The sequence below is a fragment of the Nannobrachium achirus genome (assembly GCF_963921795.1).
Source record: "Nannobrachium achirus genome assembly, chromosome: 5".
NCBI lineage: Eukaryota > Metazoa > Chordata > Actinopteri > Myctophiformes > Myctophidae > Nannobrachium > Nannobrachium achirus.
Genome location: NC_137814.1, coordinates 30,309,578 through 30,334,336, shown reverse-complemented (window position 1 = coordinate 30,334,336; position 24,759 = coordinate 30,309,578). Strand labels below are relative to the sequence as shown.

Here is a 24,759-nt window from a genome sequence, read left to right as displayed (position 1 = left end):
TCAAATCCACAACCTCTGTGGCAGTGACACTGTGCCATCAGAGCACCTGTAGCACTTTGTGCAAATCAGAATGGGACAAGAAATATTTGACATATAGTTCTTGATCAAATGACAATAGGAATAATATGTACCAATTGGTGTGAGATTTGGACAAAGTCTATATTGTAATACCAACAAGATATTTTGCAAAGATCAGTCTCATGGTGGTGCTATAAATGACAGATGGAAAAGATTTCTAGTGGAGTTTCTTTCTAGGCCTCCTGGGCGTATGTGTGCCAAGTTTGATGCTGAAGTGGTGCCTGAGATTAGCTGTTCACACAACAGCCTGATGGTGGCTCTATAAGAGGCAAATGTGAAGAATTAGGGGAGGAGGTTCTTCCTAGGCCTCCCGGGAGTGTATGTGTGTAGTTTCACACTAATTGGTCCAATTTGCCTGAGATTAGCTGTCCACAGACAGAGGAGTGAAAACATAATCCCTCACCTTTGGCCATCCCGGCCTGGCAGGGATAATACAAAATATTTATTGAATTGTTAGTAAAGTAGTTAATAATGACAATCAAATTGTGTTTAATATGATTTTTGGGGATTTCTAAATACTTTAGAATGGTTTAATATGAGCCGGGTCAAAGTGACCCGAAGGCCCTGGGTGTGACTAAAACACGAGGATCCTACGAGGGTTAAGGAGAACTTCTTCTTCTAATGCTATTGACCAGAGCTAGGAGCCAACATGAAGTATCTATATCGTAACAGTTCATTTAACAGTTCTACTGCCAGATTTATTATTTATTTATTGGGGCTGGTGCCAGCAAAAAGCAGCTTACCTTTGCTATGTTATAGAAGATCTATTGATTATTTCCCCCCCAAAAAAATTAATTGGATCTATTATATGTGTACTTTAGCCAAGCTGGCGGCAGAGGGCAGCCTTATGCAATGAATGAATGTGAATTGGGCCGCTCCGCTTGCCATCCATTCAGAGCATAGAAATGCATTTCTAGATCAGATCCATAGAAAACAGCCAGGAAGTGATTTGGGACTCCATTATTGTTTACGGGCAGTGGAAATTTTAGAGCAGTGTTACGGGAGATGTTTTTACTGTACACGGTGGCGCGACCAGTTATCAACTTACCGTCATCAAAAGTAAGTAAATGAACGAGTGTTCATATTGGCAGCGAGCTAGGGTCAAAATTGGGGCGAACAGGAATGTCCGAAGCACTAAAAGAATTAAGTGTCATTTTATAGCTACTTTGCTGTTGCAGCAGCCCTACCTTGTTCTGCTTGTGCTCCATGATCTTGCGGTAGGACGGCTGCTTGGCCATTAGCTTGCCTCCAGCGCTCTCCAGGATGGTCTTCATGGTGCTGAGGCTGGGACAGATCCCTGGGCTGATGTAGAAATACTTCCCCTGCACACACACACAAAGCCAGGGAGAGAACATATTAGAAATACTTCCCCTGCACAGTGCACACACACAGCCAAAGAGAACATATCGTTGTTGTCGGTGGAAACGTTGTATGTCCAAAACTGTTTGTTTTGTGTTCATCATTTAAAAAAATGATTTAAACTGGTGAAAATAGCCGATCTACAAGCACACGTTGTTTGCTTGTAGATCTGCTGTTTTCACCACTTTTTTGCGACGGCCTTGTGTGATGAAGCAAGGAAAAGAAACGAACACATTTGAAACTTGGGAGATATGAGGTTTCTGCCTGACAGTGACGATATTAGAAATACTTGCCAAGAGGAGAACATATTAGAAATATCTTTAATTTATTCTGTATTTCTTCAGCTTTGCCTACAATGACATGCACATTTTAACCAATGAAAACTATTAACAAGAGTTTGCGACTAAATAATAATCTTATTGGGTACATTATTTAGAGTACAGGTTTTGGATGTCCAAAATATGTACACCGATGATATGAATACGAGAGAATAGACTAGTGGGAGATAGAAGACGGATTGACCGATCGGTCAGAATGATGTGTGAGGATGTCAGAGAGACAGAGACGCGGCGGGGCAGGAGATAAGGAGAGAGAGCGAGGAGGAGGAAGAGATGTAACACATGTTTTCAGGCTGTGAAATGAGAGGTGAGAAAAAGGAAACCAACCTTGAAGAGAGGTGCATTATGGGCCCTCTTTAGTGACTCCTCTAGACTGAAGCTAAACAACACCTCTGCCTCAGCATCCCTCAGTGGGTAACTCTGTTCATCTATCACAAACACACACACACGTGGAAACAATTATGACGATTATGACAAAATAATTGCGATTATGTCAACTAATTGCGATTAGATGATTATGTAATAACTGTTAAAACCCATTTAGGCCTAGAATTATTGAATGCTTTAACCAGTGAAAAATAGCAGATATACAAGCTCACAGCACGGCACCGAGTGCCGCGCTGCGAGCTTGTAGATCTGCTATTTTTGAGAAAGTCGTGAAAATGTGTGCAAATCTTTGAATATATGTATTTTCAAAGCGAACGTTTGTAACTCAAATTTTGCTTCTGGGGGGTCCCTGGAACTAGATATTTTGAGATGCGGGTCCGTGGCCAAATACATATCATTTTGGGGGTCCATCACATGAAAAAGTATGAGAACCACTGACATAGTAGTCTCTCAAGAACAGACTAACTGAGCTCCATTTAAGTGAAAAGGACCTTTTCTTTGACGATGACTAGCCAGATTGCCGACATAGAAACACAGTTTTTTTTTTTAAATCTTAGAAGGATTCAAAAGACACTTATAGAATCGGGTCAAAATTCAAATTTTCACGATTTCTCAAAAATGGCAGATCTACAAGCTCGCAGCGCGCTGTGAGCTTGTAGATCTGCTATTTTTCAATAGTTAAAGCATAAAATAATGATACACAATAATGTGTACCCGTTCTGAATGGCTTAACAGGCCAAGACGTACCGACAAACTTCTGGCTCCTCCAGCTGTCTTCCAGCCACTCTGGAGTGACGATGTGTTTGACCGCAGACATGGCGGTCAGGAACTTGACCGTCCGGGTCACCTTGGCGGCCACCAGGTGGCTGCTCTTCTTGGAGCTGTCTGCCACCTCCCCGCCCAGAGCATGTAACCTCTGCAAGGAGCCGGGGGGACACATGGGGGGGGGGGGGAGAGATCAGCACATCTCAGGGTTTCCTCAAGACTTTATATCGCTTAAGTTATAGCAGCATGCAGGTATATGAAACTCAACGTGCCTCAAAGGCAATTTCACCCATTAAAATGCATCGGTGTCGTTTGATTGATCGATAGATTAGATATCATCTTGGTCGGGAGGAAACCTCATGTCCAAAACGGTCACTTTTCAGGATTCAAATGATCAAAAGGTAGCAGATCTACAAGCTCAAAACTTGGATGTTTTTGTGTGATCGAGTAGCACCGCTCTATAATATTAAATACAAAATAAAATAAATTAAATAAATGGAGGCATTTGTAGAATGCCTGAGAATTCTACAAGTCAGAAATAATTTCTGACACTAACCCATGAGTCACCATTTGTTTCCAAGACTCTCGCCATAGCATGGAATCACCTGATCCCAAAAAACCCAGCCAATTAGCCAGTAGCTATGCCCCTCCCAAAAAGCTTTTGTTCAATGCTAGCTTAGAATTACTTCCTACTTGCCAAGGCTTGCCTTGGCAACAGCCTTGGCAAGCTGCCGGTTGCTAAGCTAGCATTGGACAAAAGCTTTTTCGGGAGGGGCATAGCTACTGGCTAATTGTAATCCGAGTTGGAAAATGTCATACTGCATTCCTTTCTTGTTTTCTGGATACAAATGCGAAACCAAGCTCCATTCAAACTCCCCATAACTATGGAACAGATTATCACGACAGCCCAATAAATATTTCTCAGATTCTCAGAGACTCTGTTTTAAAGCGATCGGTGCATGGATCGTTGTGAAGAATAATGATTTTTTAGTTTAGGTTAGTGAAAACTCTCTGACAATGTTTTAACTCAAATACTTGCACATGTTTCTTTAAGAAAATAGCAGATCTACAAGCTCGGAGCACAGCACTCGGTGCAAGCCCCCAGAACGGCTTGTAAACATTGAAGCGGCCGCCCTACTGGCCAAAGCTGGAACTTCAGGCGGGGTGAAACATACACACACGAGCATAAGCGAGCGCTGCTGGGGTCTACAATAGGGTTCAATGGACGTCAACGTCGTTCGTGACGTCATTAAGTCTCGATGTCAATCATTTTGGCACATAATTATGTGCCAATTTCCCCCAGAATGCACCTGGATTCAGCTACTTCCGCATGCTTCAAAACACCACTGAGCACTTGCATTGAAGTGAATGGCTGGGGGGCGGGGCTGTCCGTCCTCTATTCTGCTTATAACTCTATGACTCGGTGCCACGCTGTGAGCTTGTATATCTGCTATGTTTCAATAGCTAAAGCATAAAATAATGGATAAAGCAGTTCAAGTCTAACGCGACACATATCTCTTGTATGAGATAGAGATCCGATCTGCACTTATTCGCATACAGTTACAGCTTTGTCTAAAAAAGAAAAGAAAAAAAAAAAGAAAAGAAAAAAATTGTGGAATATTCAAAACCTTTTTTGTTTTAATTTAGGCATGGCATACAGCTCACGAAAATAAAAACTCCATATCTAAAAAATATTACACAAGACCACTCAGCAATAATGGAGAAATGTCAACCTTTTCAAGTCAGAGTTGCTTGAAGTCCAAAGTGAAATTTCCACAATCTGTGATGAGTTCGGATGCTATGGCATCTGCTGCTTCAAGTGCTTTTTTCTTTTTACATAACATTCAATTTTTTTTGACAAAGCTGTATACAATCACCTGAGATAACAAGTAGCATGTAATATTTAAGGGATTTTTATGGTCATGTATTACCTTGATGTATAGCTGGAGCTGTGTTGGTTCAAACCCTGTGAAGATGACATGTGGGGTGGACTCTGGAGGAAGCTTTTTATTGGATGACTGGAGCTCATCAAGCCTACATGCACACGCACGCACGCGCGCACACACACACACACAGTCAAAAGTTTGAAATCCAAAATAAACACTTGTGCGATTTTGAGAGTGAATAGATAAAACGCGACAGAAGTCACTGACCTGGCCTTCTTGTTTGGAGGCTGGTTAGTGGTGTCAGTCAACCTCTGTTTGTGAAGCACCTGGACACCCTGAACATACACAAAAATGTAAGTAATAAACATAATAAACCATGAAATGTGTATCTTGGTAAATCGTGTCGAGAGGATGAAAGTGTGGCATGGTATGTATCATGATTAGGGATGGACGATAATCGTTATATGTCCTTTATCGTGATAAAAAAACAATCACAATAATCGTATTGTGTCGTGGAGATGTAAATGTATCGTGAAATTATCCTCTACACACTGGGATCAATTCACCTTTTATTTGCCGGGCTATACTGTATCATCTGGTACCACTTAAACCCTCCGTCTTTTTAACCCAGAACGGGCACACATTATTGTGTATCATTATTCTATGCTTTAACTATTGAAAAATAGCAGATATACAAGCTCACAGCGTGGCACCGAGTGCCACGCTGCGAGCTTGTAGATCTGCTATTTTTGAAAAATCGTGAAAATTAGAATTTTGACCCGATTCTATAAGTGTCTTTTGAATCCTTCTAAGGTTTTTTTGAAAAACCTGTGTTTCTATGTCAGCAATCTGGCCAGCCATCGTCAAAGAAAAGGTCCTTTTCACTTAAACCCTCCGTCTTTTTAAACGGAGGTTAGGGATATTCTTGATTATCGCAATAATTTGTCCCATCCCTACTACTAGTCGAGATGACGAAAGTGTGGCAGAGTGTGTGTCATGACGGCCGTTTCTAGGACAACTCACCGCCAACGCCTCAGGAGACACTTTGACTGGCGCTCGCCAAGCACCTGGAACACAGAAGAAGAGAACACGGTCACACACACAAGATAATTACGTTTAATTCACCTCAATTTACAATTACAACAACTCAAGATTATTTCTGAACACGACTAGGTATCAGGTTTTGAGGGTTATTAAGAAAATAAATTAACTTAAAAGTAGTTTAAAGTGAAATTGAAAGACTCATTTTGAAAGTAGAATTCTTTATATATCCTAAGCCCAACAGATTGGGTGCTAGGAATGTGGCTGACCATGTTGACTTTATGGTCAATTGTTGTCGGCATGTTTTAGACGTCAAATACATGTACCCCGTATTTTCCGGACTATAAGGCGCACTGGACTATAAGGCGCACTGTCAATGAATGGTCTATTTTCGAACTGTTTTCATATATCAGGCGCACCGGACTATAAGGCGCACAAAATAGACGCTACCGTTGCGTTATGCATCCAACAGATGGAGCTGTGCTAAAGGGAATGTCAATGTCAATGAATGATCCATATATAAGGCGCACTGGACTATAAGGCGCACTGTAGTTTTTTGAGAAAATTAAAGGCTAAACCTTACATAAACAACCCAATGTTGTGAGCTTGTCTATTTTCTGCGAAGGTTTTCCAAGAATACAGATTTGAGTAGATCGGATTTTCAACGAAGATATCTAATGTAGAGCAAAAACAGAAAAGGTACTAGCATAGAGACCTGAGGGACTACACTCAACAACATATGGGGTTTTTATGCAAAGGCGTTTATCAAGTACATTATTTCCAGGTCTGTTTGACCAATTCTAGAGGGTTTAAATGGTACCGGATATGCAGCTTGGCAAATAAATGTATTAATCCTAGTGCATGACAGGGGGGATCATTTCACGATGAATTTAAATCTCAATGATACAATTATTGTGTTTTTTTTAATCATGATAAACAATAATAATGATTAGGGATGGGACGATATGAACATTTCATATCACGATTATTGTGACAAAAGAAATCGTGATTTGCGATGTTATCACGATAATCAAAATCCATTATCCTGGGGCGGAACATTTGCCCAAAAATAGCAGATCTACAAGCTCACAACGCGTCACAACTTGACGCGTTGTGAGCTTGTAGATCGGCTATTTATTGGCAAAGACATCTGATAGAGAGAAAAATTGAGAAAAAAAGGCTGCATCAAGTGCATATATTATATACCTTTTACCAATTATAGAGGGTTTAAATGGTCGGCAAATAAAGGGTGAATTGGTCGCAGTGCATGATGGAGGACGATATCACGATAAATTAAATCTCCACAATATGATTATCGTTAGTGTTTTTATCACGATAAACGATAATATGGCGTATCGTCCCATGACTCCCATCCCTAATAAGGATTAACACCCCATCCCTACCCAGTAGATTGAGCACCAGCTGCGGGTTAGGGACCAGTGGTTCAGTGTGATTGTAGTTGGAGTAGCGGCTGTGCTGGATCTGTCTCAGAGCCTCAAAGTGGCCCAGCATGATGTCACACAGCCACTGAGCGTTCACACAGGGAATCTTCCACTCTTTGGCCTTCTCATACTTCATCCCATTGGCTCTGATGGAAGACAAGAGACACAGAAGAAAGAAGTGATCAACCAGTTCAGTCACACACATGGGGCCGTCACGATTATGACCCCCCGTCGAGTATTAAGAGTTGAGGCATTACACTTTGTAGAACACGATTCTATTGTGAAAATAGCATGTTCTGTTGTGTGTTGCGAGGCGTTGTGAGCATGTAGATCGGCTATTTCCCGAAGGGGGTCCTGACCCCCAGGTTGAGAACCACTAGGGATGGGACAATAAGTGATATTATCGTTTATCGTGATAAAAAAAACAACACTCACGATAATCGTATCGTGGAGATTTACTTTATCGTGATATCGTCCTCCGTCATGCACTGGGATCAATTCACCTTTTATTTGGCGAGCTGCATATCCGGTACCACTTAAACCCTTAAAAAGGTACTTATAATATACGTACTTAATACATTCTTTTTTTCTCTCTCTATAAAATGTCTTTGCCAAAAAATAGCCGATCTACAAGCTCGCATTGCGATGCGTTGTGAGCTTGTGGTTCAGTTATTTCTTGGCAAATGTCCTGCCCCAGGATAATGGATTTTGATTATCGCAATAATATCGTAAATCGCGATTTCTTTAGTCACAATAATCGTGACATGACATTTTCAGATCGTCCCATCCCTGGTCCTGGTTGAGAACCACTGTCCTACACTGATCCATGTTGACTCTTACTGTTTGCAGATGAGCACGGTGTTGCTGCGACAGAGGTAGCCAGTGTATCTGGCTCCAGTGAGGTAGGCCATGAGCTTCAAGTCATCCCTGTCAGTGTCCACGAAGCCTGTCACACAAATGATCTGGGAGAGAGAGAGAGACAACAGTCAGCCACAAGCAAAATACAGTGGATTTTTTTTTAGTTTTTGTTCAAAATATAACATTTGCTCGTTATATTATACATGCTTTCCTTGTAGATTAAAAAAAGGCAATAAATATGTCAGCTTTACTCCACTGTACACAGATGTTACAAATATAAACCCTAACCTTAACCTCAGTAACCCTAACTAAATTCGGACTAATGAACCTTCGGACTTATGAACCTTCAGACTTATGGGCACATTGGGCAGTCCCCCAAATATAAACCCTTTTACAGGCAGCAAGCAAAAAGAATAATGACAAAGACATCGATAGTTGAGCCCATTTTTTTACCATTTACAAAACCCCCAAATAAGCCACCCCGGCTTGGGAAATGTGTTGAACCTACATGCTGGGAACAGGGCTTGGCTCCGGGCGGGAAGGCAAAGGGCAGGTGCAGTGTTCTGTGAGGAGGCACCATCTTCTTCTTCTTCAGAACCGTGTTGAGCCAGTGAGCTGTCACACAACGCTTCCCTTCTCTGAGAGCCTGACAAGAAAACAAACAACACTGACCATTGGCTGCCGTGTACACGCACACAGTACTAGGGGTACAACACCTTGTACACACACACACACACTTTACATTACTTTTTTCAAATATTTAATTTTGTGCAAAATAGACAATTTTACATAGGGGTACAACACTGTGTACAGTACACACACACACACACACACACACACACACACACACACACACACACACACACACACACACACACACACACACACACACACACACACACACACACACACACACACACACACACACACACACACACACACACACACACACACACACACACACACACACACACACAGTACTAGGGGTAAAACAGCTAAACCAACTAAGCGACTTAATAGATTACAAATCTATATGTATTTTTATTCATTCTGGCCCAGACAGCTAGCAATAGCGGCCTTTGCTGCTTGTCATTCCGCATCTCCCACCCCCCGCTTCCTGTCTAACACACTTCACAATCACTTCACCATCAATAAAGGGTTAGGGTTAGACATTATGAGGCAAGGAGCAGATATTCTGAACATGAATCCCAGTGGGTGTTCTTACCTGGACGTACAAGCTGCTGACCTGGCTTTCACAGAGCAGATGTGTGCAACGGCTGTTCAGAGACGGGTCCACGGTGCCCCCATAGGCCTGGATGACCTGGCAGGGACAACAAGACAAGATGCTGTAACATAGCCTCCATTTGTGTGTGTGTGTGTGTGTGTGTGTGTGTGTGTGTGTGTGTGGGGGGGGGGGGGGGGGGGGGTCATAATTATGACATTTTACATGACGATTAATTGTCACACGCATCGCGACACGTTGTGAGCTTGTAGATCGGCTATTTCCACTATTTTTTACTTAAAAATATATATATATGATAATTTTTCAACATGGAAACGATTATGAAAATAATCACGATTATGTCAAATAATTGCGATTAGACGAATATGTAAGAATTGTGACAGCCCTATGGGGGAGGTCGCTGGCCTGACTACCTATCCTGCATGTCATTCCCTGTCTTTCTCTGCCCGTTTCATCTCTCACTACTGTGTACTATCAATAAAGGCAGAAACATATATATATATTAAACAAAAAGAAATATGCCTCCTTTTCTGAGGTTAAGGATTTGCCACAACATGAATTATTCCCTTTAAGTGTGCTTACAAGCTGGGCTTATATCTTTGGACCAAAATACATGCCTATGAAGCAAGCAATCTCAGTCCTTGTTGCACTAAGGCATGTCAGTTTTACTCCACTGACTTTCCCTTTGCATGAAATCAGCAATGTGAACATATTTTGACTTGAGCATGCAGCCCAAGCACATGATTTTCACATTGTTTTGTGCCCGTTGATCACATGCCTGAGTTGACTTACCCTTTTCCACTGTGCTAGCAGCTGTTTGTCAGCCATCTGCTCAGGGTAGTCAGCGATAGCGAAAACACAACCAACCAGGAAACCATCCTCAGGGACTGACAAACACACAGATGAAAGCAATTATCAAATAGTCAACTTTAGGATTCATAAGCTTGGATTCCTACACATATATTTGACAACATGACAGTCCCTTAGGGCTTAGGCCAGATCACAAATGCCCGTGTGAAATTTACAACACTTTTTATTGCTTTCTATCATTACCACGATTTTTAACTGGGGGCGGAGGCATTCGGATAATGGCAAGTATGCTATAATTTTTTATACACAAGGCATTGACCAAATTCTTCACATCGGCCTGTTATAGTGCCACCAGGAGGCCGATGTGTTATCAAAAACATTTTCTTAGATATTACTCCTACCGATTTTGTCCAAACATCACACAAATTGGTAAACATTATCTCTATAGTAATGTGATCAAAACAGATCTGTCGGATTTTCCATATTCCATCCTGATTGGCTTCCAAAGTTTGCAGGAGTGGCCCGTTTTGTAAAAGATTTCTCGAATCATGAATGCATGGGTTAGGCATGCACACCCCCAGCCCCACTAAGCCAAGGAAGACATGCCACATCATCCAGGGGAAGAAATATGTTGATTCGATGACCTAAAGTTCAAGAGTTATATATATATATAGATATATACGTGAGTCTTATAGCGCCACCATGAGGCAGATTTGAATCGTGGCATTTCTTCCTTGGCCTAGTGGGAATGTGTGTGCAGCCCAACATGTTGATGGATGGTTTTTAGTGAATGTTCTATTTTTGATGAAAGTTTATCTATTATGACACTAAATACTAGTCCACACCAGTGCAACTCATTGTAACGTGGAACTATTATCCCTAATGGCAGTTGCAAGGAGTTGCAGTGGTGCAGCCTGGCCTGAAGGTTCCTATGGTTAGAAAATGTGTTGTTATTTTGTCCCCTTACCTTCTTGTCCTGGCTCATGGCCAAAGAGCTGAGCTATCTGTGGAGGTTGCTGGACCTGCGGCGGTAACGACTGTTGTTGCTGTTGTTGCAGGGCCTGTTGGTTCTGATGCTGCAGCGCTTGCTGCTGCTGCAACTGCTGCATGTGCTGCTGCTGAAGGAAATGTTGCTGCTGCTGCTGCTGTTGCTGCTGCTGCAGGTGTTGCTGGTGTAACTGTTGCTGCTGTTGGTTTTGTTGCTGCTGCTGCTGCTGCTGCTGCTGTTGCTGCTGCTGTTGCTGCTGTTGTAACATCTGCAAGCGTTGCTGCTGCTGGAACTGTTGGAGTTGTTGCTGCAGCGCCTGCTGCTGTTGCAGTTGCTGCAATCCGGGCCGCAGCAGCTGTTGAGGAGGACGTAGCTGCTGCTGTTGGGAGAACGCATGCTGTTGCTGTTGTTGTTGTTGTTGTTGTTGTTGCTGTTGCTGCTGCTGCTGTTGTGTAATAAATTGTTGTTGTTGATGCAACTGTTGCTGCTGCTGCTGTTGTTGCAGGAACTGTTGCTGTTGTTGGGGCAACTGTGGAAAGCCCTGCTGTGCAACCTAAGAGAAAAATAACATAAGATTAAACTTTGATGATATGATCTAGTTTTGTGTTTGCTTGTTCACCGCGTGCACTCTAGAGATGGGACGTTCGCGAACTAATCAAGTCTTTTGAACGGCTCTTTGAAATGAACGATGGGATCCGGTTTGCAGTAGGGAGCCGTTCCTTTCTAATGAACAGTGGTGGGAAAAGTACTCAAAATCTTAAATTACTGAAGTAAAAGTATCTATACTGCAATGTAGAAATACTCTGCCACAAGTAGAAGTTTGGAATTAAAATGCACTTGCATAAGGCGGAAATGTATATATATGGCCAAAATGTATATAGGGTTGAAGTGATTTGTAATTATAATCAAAATCTACAAAGTGACAAGTGACTAAAATGAGTCTTTTGAACGGCTCTTTGAAAGGAACGGATCCCAGCTCACTTCAAAGAACCATAAATCCCATCTCTAGTGCACTCCTGGTTTTAGGAGCTCCTACTGTTGAGTTGTCTCTGATCTGGTGGAGAGGCAGGTCTGCCCGCAGACTCAATCACACAACACAAATAAAATCACACCGAGTGTGAAGTGAGCGGTGCTATTTATAAGTTAATTTCATCAAGCGTCGCCCCCTAGCCAAGCGCAGCACGTCCTGCAAAGCTTGGCCAATGGGACCCTGGACGTACAACAAACTTTGTGCCGTTTGTGCCAAGATGTAGACCATATCTAGGCCAGATGTAGACCACGCTTCAGTTTTTTTTCTTTTTTAATTTGTTTTTGGGCTTTTTTATGCCTTTATTTGATAGGATAGTAGACTGACAGGAAATGGGGAGAGAGATGGGGAATGACATGCGGCAAAGGTCGTCCGGATCGGGAATCGAACCGGCAACGCCAGCAGGCATCATAGCCTAGTATGTGGTATGCGCCTTGACCACTAGGCCGGCGGGCGCCACCACGCTTCAGTTTTGACAGGACAAAGCCAGATGTTTGGAGCTATAGCTTCTGTTCCAGGAGCACCACTCAAACACAAATAATATATGCAGCCCTACAGCAGAGCAACAGAAGGTAAGTACTAAAACACATCTTTCTGTACCTGTGGCTGTTGTTGGTGTTGTTGTTGATGATGTAACTGCATCATCTGATGCTGCTGCAGGTGCATCATGGGATGCTGCTGCGGTTGCTGCGGCAACTGTTGGTGGTGCTGTTGTTGTTGCGGGGCAACTTGGTGCGACTGCTGTTGCTGCTGCAGCAACTGTTGCTGCTGTTCAGGTGTGAGGGCCTGGCCAGGCAGTTTTGATTGGTTGAAGAGGAGGGGGTTGGTGCTGTTGGGGGTGGAAGCCTGGCTCTGATTGGTCTGCTGGTCAGATGGCTTGGTTTGATTGGCTGTCAGGCTCTGGAGGATCTGAGGGGTAGGAGAAAAAAACGTCAACGAACTAGAAGAAATCGCTGCGCTACAAGCTCATTGCGCGGCACAAAGTTAAACGTTATGAGCTTGTATATTTGCCATTTTGAAAAGCCAAAGTATAAAATAGTGCAGGGGTCTTCAACAGGGAGTCCAGGACCCCTAGGGGGTCCTCAGAGTTACTACAAGGGGTCCTCCAAATCTTTGTGTGATAGAAACTTTTTTTTGTCTTTTGTTATATCAACCACTTGAACCCTAGCATCCATATTCCGAGAACTTTAGCCAAAAATAGCCGATCTACAAGCTCACAACACACTCGCAGCGCGAGGCGTTGCGAGGCGTTGCGAGGCGTTGTGCGAGGCGTTGTGCGAGGCGTTGTGAGCTTGTAGTAGGGCTGACCCAAAAAATTCGAATATTCGAAGCTTCGTTCGAAGGCACGGTATTCGAATTTGAAAAATAAATTCGAATAATCGGCCGCGGCCGTTTGTCCTTTGGGGGGGCCGCGTGCCTTAGCTTGCATGCGCCTCGCTCCACTCTAGCATGATAGCGTCACCCCCTTCTCACACACGTGTTAACAATAACAAGCCAACAACAACGAGCATGCATGAAGCCATCAGAATGGTCGACGCTGAAGAAAAAAAAAGAAAAGACAGCGCGCTGTCACATATACACTGACATCCGTTTGGCACCGAAATGTGTAACACCAATGTCTGAGTAACATCATCACCCAATGCAACTATGCGATGCAGTCACACATTTCGTTACCAAACCATTGTCGGTGTAACATCCATGCACACTTCCACACGCTGACAGACACACAACTCAACGCAAGGAAACAAACAGCGACAATTGGATTTTACAAATCGGACCCCGTCAGCGTCGATCCCGTTTTAAAGAGGACAAAAGAGCTTAAAAACGACTTGCTAGGGTTACATTGTCGTGGTGTTGATGATTACAAGTTTATATCGGATCTGCAAGCTCACTAGTCGCGCCCGCATAGAGAACTACGTTGTCTGAGCCGCGCCTGACCGTCAGCTTTCGGCTGATGAGTGGAACGTTATATCAGACACACTGCAGTGCAATTATTTACTATAAAATATACTATTACATTTGCGTGTACAGTACACCTTGGGACTTGGGAGTTAATCTGTTTGTTATATAGGGCTCTTGAGTCGCGCTGCTGCTGTTTGCTGTTGCAGCCACGGTGTGTTACATTACAGACGTGATGTGATTATGTCAATCCTACTGTACTGCAAAAACACTTTTCTTTAATATAGAAAACATTCGTATCTTCTTCTTCCTCGTTGTATTGTCGTACTATTTAATGAAAATAAGGAGCTTTATTACGAGGAAAAAAATGGTGTGTTTTCCCTTTTAAAATTGTGTAAATCGCGCATTTTTAAACACATTTCCTTAACGGTTATCACTTATGTAACCGATAAACTTTTGCTCCCCCCCCCCCGTCATCGAAGCTTCGAAGTTCGAAAGAAAGCTTCGAAGGAGCTTCGATTATGAAAAAAGTATTCCAAGGTCAGCCCTAGCTTGTAGTTCGTCTATTTTCGGCAAAGAGGTTTGGCGTCTGGGGGGAAAAGAGCAGGCTAAGTACGGAGTGAAAGGTCAAGTTAATTAAGTATTGACGGTTCAAGGGGTTAAATATCTGACATGAATTCAAAGTATACTGAGTGAGGATAGTGCTGTCAAACAATCAAACTATATGGAATCTCTGAAAAGGTTGTGGGGGTCCCTGCTTCATCTCCCTCTCAACTAAGGGGTCCTTGGCCTGAAAACGTTGAAGACCCCTGAAATAGTGGTTGAAATCTAAAAAGACGAGGATGCTTTATGGGTTAAACGACTCCAAGGGTTTCTTACATGTGCAACGTTTGCAGGTCGGTTGGTCTGCTGCATGTCAGAGTTGTTGGTGATGTTCCGCAGCGTTCTGGCAGCAGGGCTCCACCCAGGAACGCCGTCTGGCCCCAATACACCACCTACAGGAACAGTGAGGATGATTAAAAACGCAGTGAAATGAAAAATACATTTGTCACACTTTTAGAGCATATCTGTAGCGATAATATGACCATACCCAACACTGTGTGTACTATAACAACAAACTTACAGCCCTAATTACAGCTCCTAAACAAAAATGTCATGCATCACGCATGACGTTTTTGACGTACGTTGACTCTACTTAATAATTCATGAGGTCAGAATGATTGACAGCTGCCTGGTTCAATCAACTTTAACTACTTCAACTTAAACTACTCCCCGCGAGCCACCGTTCACTGCGCTGGTTCACGTGGCAAAGTCAAACTAACGCTGGTGAATGCTAACCTGGTGAAAAGCTAACCAGCCGACGCTGGTGAATGCTAGCCTGGTGAATGTTAACCTGGTCGGGCCAAGGGGAGGTCGTCTCCACCTTAACCGAGGTGCATTTTTTATACACTCGGACTGAAAGACCTCTCCCGGTGGCACATAGCGCTAGGAGGAATGTGATTTCACAGTCAAAAACATCTCATTGAATTAATATGTAAAGACGGGCAGGCTAACGATAAACATCACAGCGTCGCTCCCATAGACTGTAACAAGGCAGTGGCTACGGAAACAATTTGTGTTCATAGGAGATGAGACGTCGACCGCATGTCCCACCTTCCTGGTCCGTTTTACTAGGAAATGCGTCACCATATGGAAGTGTAACAAGTGGAGCGCTTCCGTTGTAGTGTGACTTTAAGCTCGCTTGCCAAACATAATATGGTTTATGGCATATTAGGTTGATGATAGAAAAATATTGACAGGATCCGTTGCTCTGCCCCTAGCACACATCTTACTATGGTGCTATACCAGTAAGACTCCCTAATCGGGAGATAAGCGACCGTTGGTCGCTTATCTCCACAAATAGGCCAAAAGTTTGTTTTACCAATTATTACACTCTATGTAAACATTTACATCAACAAATCCCAAGTACTATGCAGAACGACCCATTTCAAGTTTTTAATGTACAACCAGTAAGACTCCCTAATCGGGAGATAAGCGACCGTAGGTCACTTATCTCCACAAATAGGGCAAACATTTTTTCTTCCAAAAACTTCCTGATCCATGTTGATGAGATGAGTGTAGACATACTGTGTAGTGATTTTCGTGATTTGAGGGCCAAAACTGTAGGAGCAGTGGCCAAAAATGTGTTTTAAAAATCGGCCTGTAGGTGGCGCTAGAAGAGGGCCATGTGAGAAATGAGGGGTGGGGTGTCCGCGTTGCCTTGGCGGACGAATAGGTACTGGCCCCGGCTCTCCCGGACGCTCCTAGCCAGAGTTACGGCATTTTATGTGAGCTGCAGTGGCAGGGGGTCCTCCACTGGGGGCGCCACCACTTTTGCATCCGTTCTGGAGCACCAGGAGTGGGTGGTCCCCAGGAATTCCCCGTGAGCAGCTCCGTTGGGGTGGTCATTTGGTAATTTTTGCACATGTGCTCATTTTTTACACTTGGGGGTCCCCCAGGGAGCTGGGGGTCCCTGGAGCTCCGGGGGTCCTTGGAGGTTGTAGTTTGGCAGGTAAGGAGTGTGTGTGCAAAATCTGGCATGGATCGGGGCAACGGTTGCGTAGATATGAGCAGGGCAAAAGTGTGACGTGTGACGTGTGACGTGTGTGACGGACAGACGGACACCTCGAGCAGCTTTCTGTAGTAAGTGCGACCTCCGGTCGCAACAATATTTAGAAAATAGGTCTACAAGCTCACAATGCTACGCATTGTCCTCGTCCCTTATATTCCCATAGGTTATATGGAGATCTCAGTGTTTGTCAGTCCTTGTTCATTTATGCCCATATATGGACATCTCTATATCTACTGTAACAGTCCTTGTCCTTTTATGCCCGGAGATCTCTTAACTGTAAGTCCTTGTCCCTTTTATGCCCATATATGGATATTCCTGATGTCATCAGTATATGAACATATATGGGCTTTCTGATATGCCCATATATGGAGATCTCTTAACTGTAAGCCCTTGTCCCTTTTATGCCCATATATGGATATCCCTGATGTCATCCGTATATGCCCATATATGGGCTTTCTAATATGCCCATATATGGAGATCTCTGTATCTCCATATATGGGTATAAAAGGATACTTCAGGTCTGACATCAGGTTTGTTTATATTGGGTTGCTAGGTTTGTCATCACAAACTCCATGGGCCATCTGACCTAGAAATCTATATTTGGGCATAGATGACTCATCGTGAACTCATCATGATTTCAATCGCTATAAAAGGACTCTCAGTGACATACACTCTCCACAGATAAAGCAGTCAACCAGCCTACCAGTCAACCCATTCTTTGATTACTTTGTACAACTAGATTAACTTTTCAATGGCATCCCCACCCTAACCCTAACCCTATACCAGGAAAGAAGCATTTCTTCAACTCAGACCTTATCGCCAGGGTTGGCTTATAGCAGCTGTCGGTAGATAATGCCGGTCTTATATAAGGGTCATTTGTGTACGGTGTGATTTGCCATGGTTACTCATTGAAGTTGAATCTCCATATATGGAGATAACCTACGCATCACACTAAGTCTGACCTCACCAGCCCATATTTGGGCATGAGCAACTTATGTCTCCATATATGGAGATATGATGACATCACACAGTCCTCAGCCGATGATGTGGCGTGATGTCATACAATACACAAACGAGCCCAGATATGAGCAGGGCAAAGGTGTGACGTGTGACGTGTGACCGACCGACCGACCGACCGACCGACCGACGGACGGACGGCCGGTGGAGGTTTTGATACTAAACTGCGAAAGGTCGCAACTAACCTAGCCTGTAGAAACCGTCCGAATCTGCCAGTGCACTCGGTTGTGATTGGATTTCCCTGCCCTCGAAGTTGTGGGGCACCAATCAGGGCCCAGAATGCAAATATGGAGGGGCAGGTTTACCAGTAAGACTCCCTAATCGGGAGATAAGCGACCGTTGGTCGCTTATCTCCACAAATATCACAACCTCCACCTCTCACGCCATACGGGTAGCCATAGTTACACCTGGAATGTTGAATCTCCATATATGGAGATAACCTACGCATCACACAAAGTCTGACCTCACCAGCCCATACTTGGGCATGGACGACTTATATCTCCATATACGGAGATGGCCATATATGGAGATACGATGACATCACAGAGTCCACAGCTGATGATGTGGCGTGATGTCATACAATACACAAACAAGCCCTATATAAAGGGGCAATTCTCACCAGGGAAGAGAGCATTGCCTGGAATGTTGAATCTCCATATATGGAGATAACCTACGCATCACACAAAGTCTGACCTCACCAGCCCATACTTGGGCATGGACGACTTATATCTCCATATACGGAGATGGCCATATATGGAGATACGATGACATCACAGAGTCCACAGCTGATGATGTGGCGTGATGTCATACAATAAACAAACAAGCCCTATATACTGATGCGATACGATGACATCACAGAGTCCACAGCTGATGATGTGGCGTGATGTCATACAATAAACAAACAAGCCCTATATACTGATGCGGAGATATGAGCAGGGCAAAGGTGTGACGTGTGACGTGTGACCGACCGACCGACCGACCGACCGACCGACGGCCGGTGGAGGTTTTCATAGTAAACTGCTCCCTGACGGTCGCAATCAACACAGGCATTTTTTTGGAATTCTCCCCATGGAAATAGAGCTAAGAAGTTTGACATTTACACATCCTACCTGGTTCCCGTTTTTGTCCCCCCATTCTGAATTCCCATAAACTTTTTTCATATCACGTCATATAAGAACTGTGTTCCAAACATAAACAAATTATCTCAGCAGTTTGACTCATATGGATATGAAGAATCAGCTGATGGTGAGAAAACACTAATGTTACTGTCGCCGAATTAGCTACATTTTCACCAGAAACAGACTGTATCAAATATGAGTGCTTGACTATCATAAACAATACAGAGCCACCTCCTTGACAATATCGCGGAGACAGTTTGTTTATTTTTGGACCACAGTGCTTATATGAGACGATTTTAAGATGACTCAATGTTATTCTCCATAGAGAACATCTATGGAGCTCATCCGCCAACCGGTGGATGAGCGAGTGACGTCATGACTTCGTTACTCTATGTAGGTTCCACACAGAGATTCCACACTAATACCTATGCACTAGTATGCATGATATTAGTCTGGCCATGCCAGGTTGATACTAACCTTGCTGTGTTGTTTGTACAATGGCAGCAGCGGCAGCAGGAGGCCGGCCATCAGCTGGCACAGGCACAACATTGCCTGGCGCAGGTGGCACGGTGGCACACAGGTTGATTAGCCCGGGGGCCGAGGCTGGAGCCGCCGGCTCTTTGTGTCCGCCAGGAGGCCCTCCTCGCCTCCTGGCCGTGTTGGCGGCGGCCGAGACCTCGGCCGGCGTCCAGTTGAGGTTGCGTCCCTCCTTCTCCGCTGAGGAGTCGTCGTCGGAGTCGTCGAACATGCGCTCGCTGCGGCGGTCCGCCTTGCGGGAGGAGGAGGTGGGGGAGATGGAGTTGAGTCTCTTGGGCCCCGGCCGCCGGTGGGGGCTGGCGGCCGGGGAGTGGTCGCGGGACGAGCCCACGCTGGAGCGCCGCGGGCTGTAGCTGCCATCAGAGCGATGCTCGTAGTCATCCTCGCTCTCCTCCTCTTCGTCCAGCTCCTCGTAGGTGAGGCGGGGGTGATACAGTGTCTCGTCTTTCTTGGATTTGTCTTTTTCAATGAGAGGAAAAGAGTGTGTCACGTTATAACTATTGAAAGAATAGATCTACAAGTTCGCAGCGTGGCACTTTTTTGGCAAATATTTGAATGTATCTTTTTTAAAGCTAACTTTTGTAACTAAAACATTAGCTTCTGGGGGGTCCCTGATACATCATATTTTGAGATGGGGGTCTGCAGCCAAATGCATATAATTCTAGGGATTGACATGAAAAAGTTTGAGAACCACTGACGTGGAAACATGCGTTTTTCAAAAACCTTTTAGAAGACATTTATAGAATCGGGTCAACAATATTCAAAGAACTGCACAAATCTTCACGATTTTTCAAAAATAGCAGATCTATCACAGATAACAGAGCTTGCATATCTAAAATGTTTCAATAGTTGAAGCAGTAATAATGCGTTCCAGGTTTTTTTTTTATGAATTCTTTCTATGAAAAGCCAAAGGTGTAAGCCATCAAATAGTTTTGTAATTTTGTTTCTAGCTGCTACAGAGGCTGTGTAGTAATACATTTTCCAGTAAAACAGTGGGTAATTTCCAAATCGAAACAGTGGGTAATTTTCAAATCAGACTGAATGGGTTAAACTAATGGATTTAGTTGATTATATAAAAGATCTATTAGAATAGTTGTGTCAATTAGTCAATAAATGAAAAGAAAGTATCAGATTAAAAAATATATATATATATATTTCAAATGTTATGAACATTTTATGAAATGCCAGGACATTTCAAGAAGATTGGGCAAAATGGATCCTAATAAAAATAACCCAAAACAGTTTCTATTGGTAAAAATGGGACCATTCTCTTTGATAGAAATGACTGAAATGTACCTTTAACTGAGTCAATTATCCAGTCCGGGGTGACGATCTTAATGTTAGGATGCTTCAAGGCACACTCGAACTTAGCCTAGAGGAGGTAAAACAGACTTTATTTAAACACTTTCACTATATGAAACCTCGCTTCATCCAAGAGAGAAGTAGCAAAGAAATAACATTCAAACTCCAACAATATTCAACCAGCATAAACTCACCCCCTTTGGTTCCTTCACCACTAGATGAGTGATGTTCTTGTTGAGGTTGAGTTGACAGTTCCCTCCATAGAAGGTTATATAGGCCCACAGGGTAGTGAGGTCCTCTGGGATCTGCACACAAACGCACACACACACGTTTATCTTGTGGCAACAAACTATGTTTAACCACTTATTCTGAGGGGAACATACACCTAGAATAGCAGATCTACAAGCTAACACACAACTGAGATTTGGTGTAGAAGGAAAAAGAGTGGGCCAAGTACAGAGCTGACCCCAGTCAACCAATTATTAGTTTACCAAGTACAAGGTAGCCCTGAGGTAACGCACACCCACATAGATGTGGGTAAACAATCAAATAGTTTAGCTTGTAAGAAAAGTATGTCATTAAATTCTGATTCATTTTCAAATTAATTTGTAATAAAACAAACAAATTACACATTAAATGAAGGGATTTCCCAAGACACATGGAAGTAGACTCACATAACACACAGACTTGCTAAATGTACACACGCACTTACCCTGGGCAGACAAGCTGTCACCCCAAAGAATACCTGCCCCGGCTCAGGGGAGAAGCCAGTAACTCTGCAATTTCATCAGTTAAGGAGGCAAAGCAATATGATAAGCATGAGCATGAATCCAACAGTGGTGATATTTATAATGTTTACATTTTCAATCCACCCTGGCAGGGATTGAGACCTTTTATAAACATTAAGTAAAGCCACTTGTACTCAGGTGCGTGCAAGAAAGTGCATGTAAGTGAGAAGATGGACCTCTACGGGGGCCACAGACATTGGACAAGGTCAGGGAAAGTAGGATGAGGCTGGCTGTGCATTGTGTCAGGCAGCCGGACCTGATGGCGGGGAAGAACTGGCACTGTGGGATCCAACCCAAGGCACAGTTAGATGGGCAAGGGCACACCACTTACACAGACACACACACACGGTTACACCCCGCCACTCCAACATGTCTCCTTTCCGACATGTCTCCATTCCGAGACTAACCCTATCTCTAACCCTTACCCTAAACTTAACCTCTATGGATGTGTCGCCACTCCGACAATAAGAAGTCAATTTTGGAGTGGCGACATGTCGGAATGGAGAGCGACACCCCGTTGACACACACACACACACACACACACACAGTGTCACAGTGGAGCTAGCAACGCAGAACTCCGGACCCTGATGCCGGATAGGAGGGAGTAGAGGCCAGTGATTAACGAACATCAATTTGCCAACTGTTTTTGCGACCGTCAATCAATCAATTATGTTACATTTCTTGCTCTTGAATAAGTAATTAAGGATTTCATGAATCGGATTAGTTCAAATCAGACATTTCTTGTCACCTGTTATGATTAATTGAATTAGAAATATGATCACTTATCAGTATAGTTCAGACACTAAACATGTTAGCATTTTTGCAACTTCATGATGAAAGGATACGGTAACAGGTCCCCACATCGCACTGACAACAGCACCCACGACGGCTGAAGGAAACAAGAACAGAGGACAAGGGGTTAATGTTAATGTCTACTAGTTATCGTTTACTGTTCAGCTAGGGCAAGAAGATACATGCAAACAAAATGTTTCTCTATTTGAGGTGCTACTTAGCAGTTGGTACAAGTAATAAATTCAGGTTCTCTCAGGGAAATCACTGCTTAATCAATTAATCGATGGTTGATCAAAGTGAAATCAACCATCGATTAATGGATTGATCGATAATTTGCATCTCTCCCTAAATCTAAAGCCTCTCACCTTGACAACCGGCAGGTCAAAGACCTCTCTGGACTCGCTGACCTCCGGGTTGTCCCCGTCCTCAGCGATGATGTGTGTGGCCAGTGCATTGTAGGACACCTCCTTGCCTTTCCCCGCTTTCAACAGCTGCACCACCTGTCCAGAGTCACACCAACAAAGGATTAGACCACAGTTCTGCAGAAGATTACACTACAATAACAGAATCTGAATTACTTTCATTGCCACGGTTACATCACTGGTTCCCAAACACTGGGTCGGGACCCATTTGTGTGTCGCGGATACATTTTTATGGGTTCCGTAATTTTTGGTTTCTTACATTTTCAAAAAACACTCCCCCAAAGAATTCTCTCTTGGGTCTCAAGCAGCTAAAAAGGTTTGGGAACCACTGGGTTACAAGAGTCAATTCACTTTGGTTCACTGTTCTTTCACAACCCAAAATTAAAATAATAATAACAACAACAACAGAGACTTACAGGACTAACCACTGCACAACATTCTGTAAGTGGACTAGACAGTTGTCTGCCTGTCACGAAATCTCACAATTGTAAACATTTGACATAATCACAATCATAGACAATTGCAATCATAGACAATTGCAATCATAGACAATTGTACCTTAATACAGTCGTCCAGATGAATAAGATTTACAAATGTAGCTACACAAAACCTTTTCTTTGGAGGAGTGACCATAGATCTAATAACTTTATCTCATAATAATAAAGGATAATACATGCCAGTAAAGGCAGACTTTGTAGGGCAATTGAAATAAATATTTGTCTTCTTGAGCTGTAATTTTAGTGATTGGACTGGACTGGAGTAGGCAAGATATACAAGTAGTTGGTCAGACTCAGCAGAAGATCAATACGCTGCAATAGAAAACATTTACGTTTAAATAGAGCTTGTGCATAACAACAACAACAACCGAACTGTCAGCTCAAAAGGAAAATATAAGGGCACGTGTCCTCATCATCTGACAGTGATGTAACATTTCAATCACAGTTTAACTAACATTGTATAAACGTAGCGGTTGGTTTAGAACAGACAGTGGTTCTCAAAGTGGATTTCAAGGATTCTCTAGATTCCTTTATGGGGGTCTAAATTGACCCTTACAAGTCTGTAAATCTGACATGGAGCCGGTTCCATTTGTATACTGTCAGAGTTAAGTTGAGATCTTGAAATGTAAAAGTTTGAGAAACACTGGTTCACTGTAACAATAATCAGATCACTGTAACAATAATATGAAAACAAATGTGTGCGACTGGGATCACTATATGGCAGGAAGTACAATATTGTGCCACAGGTCCGCGGGTATCGTTCAGTCAAATAGCGGCGACGAAGGACGCATGCGCACGAGCAGGCGCCCAATAAAGCAAGACATTGCTGGTCCAAATGAAAACTGTTGTTAATTTCTGTGTAATAACGTTTCACTAACGGCGCTGCGACGCACCGTCTGTAAACGGGCACTTTAGAGCTGCAAACACACACTTGTCCAAAGCACAAGGACAGACAGAAAGCTAAACGTACAGTTCTTTTTAACGAGCAAGATAACATGCAAGCTATCAGGGCTACCAGTTAGCACATCTGTCAACTGCGAAACTTCACTAATGCCAGCTCGCTTATGACCGCCACCATTCACGTTTAACTGCAGAATGTGCTTCGTTGCAAAACAAAACTATAAGGTACATGTCATGATCTCCTGCAAGCCAATAAATACAATGCCAGGACGCCAGATCACAAAGTTAGCGCCTCTCACACTTTAGCAAGGTTAGCCAAGTCCAGCTATAGCCGCTCTGTCCATAGACTTCCTATGGGGATCGTGCTAAAGCTAAGCTAAGCTTTACACAGTATAACAGTGGTAGTAGGGCTCACCTTCTGGTCAATGTCCCCGACCATGTAGAATTTGACGTCTTTGAAAAGCTCATCGGGGACTTTGGGTTCGTCGTCAGACATGATTGTCCATGAACGTTCGTAATCCTGCAGTGTCGTTAAAAATAATCAAAAGCACAATATAAACATTGGAGCGTCTGTCTGTATGGCTGGAGTTGAGACCGTCACTCAGCCACTCTAGCGCCAAAATCGGCTGAGCGCGCCTTGGACCGCAGCATGTT

General features: G+C 43.4%; 1 protein-coding gene across 1 annotated transcript in view; it reads right to left on the bottom strand.

Moving 5' to 3' along the window:
• paxip1 (PAX interacting (with transcription-activation domain) protein 1) overlaps positions 1-24,674 on the bottom strand; it is a 27,152-nt gene extending 2,478 nt beyond the window's left edge. Inside the window, exons 1-21 of the mRNA XM_080725234.1 lie at positions 24,521-24,674; positions 22,652-22,786; positions 22,340-22,383; positions 21,419-21,482; positions 20,901-21,011; positions 20,701-20,776; positions 19,345-19,863; positions 15,001-15,116; positions 12,823-13,131; positions 11,175-11,748; positions 10,190-10,284; positions 9,380-9,475; positions 8,663-8,800; positions 8,137-8,258; positions 7,258-7,442; positions 5,837-5,880; positions 5,081-5,148; positions 4,859-4,961; positions 2,910-3,078; positions 2,103-2,203; positions 1,266-1,400 (exon numbers count right to left, since the gene is read on the bottom strand). Of these exons, the coding sequence (XP_080581360.1) occupies positions 1,266-1,400; positions 2,103-2,203; positions 2,910-3,078; positions 4,859-4,961; positions 5,081-5,148; positions 5,837-5,880; positions 7,258-7,442; positions 8,137-8,258; positions 8,663-8,800; positions 9,380-9,475; positions 10,190-10,284; positions 11,175-11,748; positions 12,823-13,131; positions 15,001-15,116; positions 19,345-19,863; positions 20,701-20,776; positions 20,901-21,011; positions 21,419-21,482; positions 22,340-22,383; positions 22,652-22,786; positions 24,521-24,601 (3,285 nt within the window). The 5' untranslated portion in view covers positions 24,602-24,674. The remainder of the gene's footprint in view (positions 1-1,265; positions 1,401-2,102; positions 2,204-2,909; positions 3,079-4,858; positions 4,962-5,080; positions 5,149-5,836; positions 5,881-7,257; positions 7,443-8,136; positions 8,259-8,662; positions 8,801-9,379; positions 9,476-10,189; positions 10,285-11,174; positions 11,749-12,822; positions 13,132-15,000; positions 15,117-19,344; positions 19,864-20,700; positions 20,777-20,900; positions 21,012-21,418; positions 21,483-22,339; positions 22,384-22,651; positions 22,787-24,520) is intronic.
• Between the last annotated feature and the right edge of the window lie 85 nt (positions 24,675-24,759).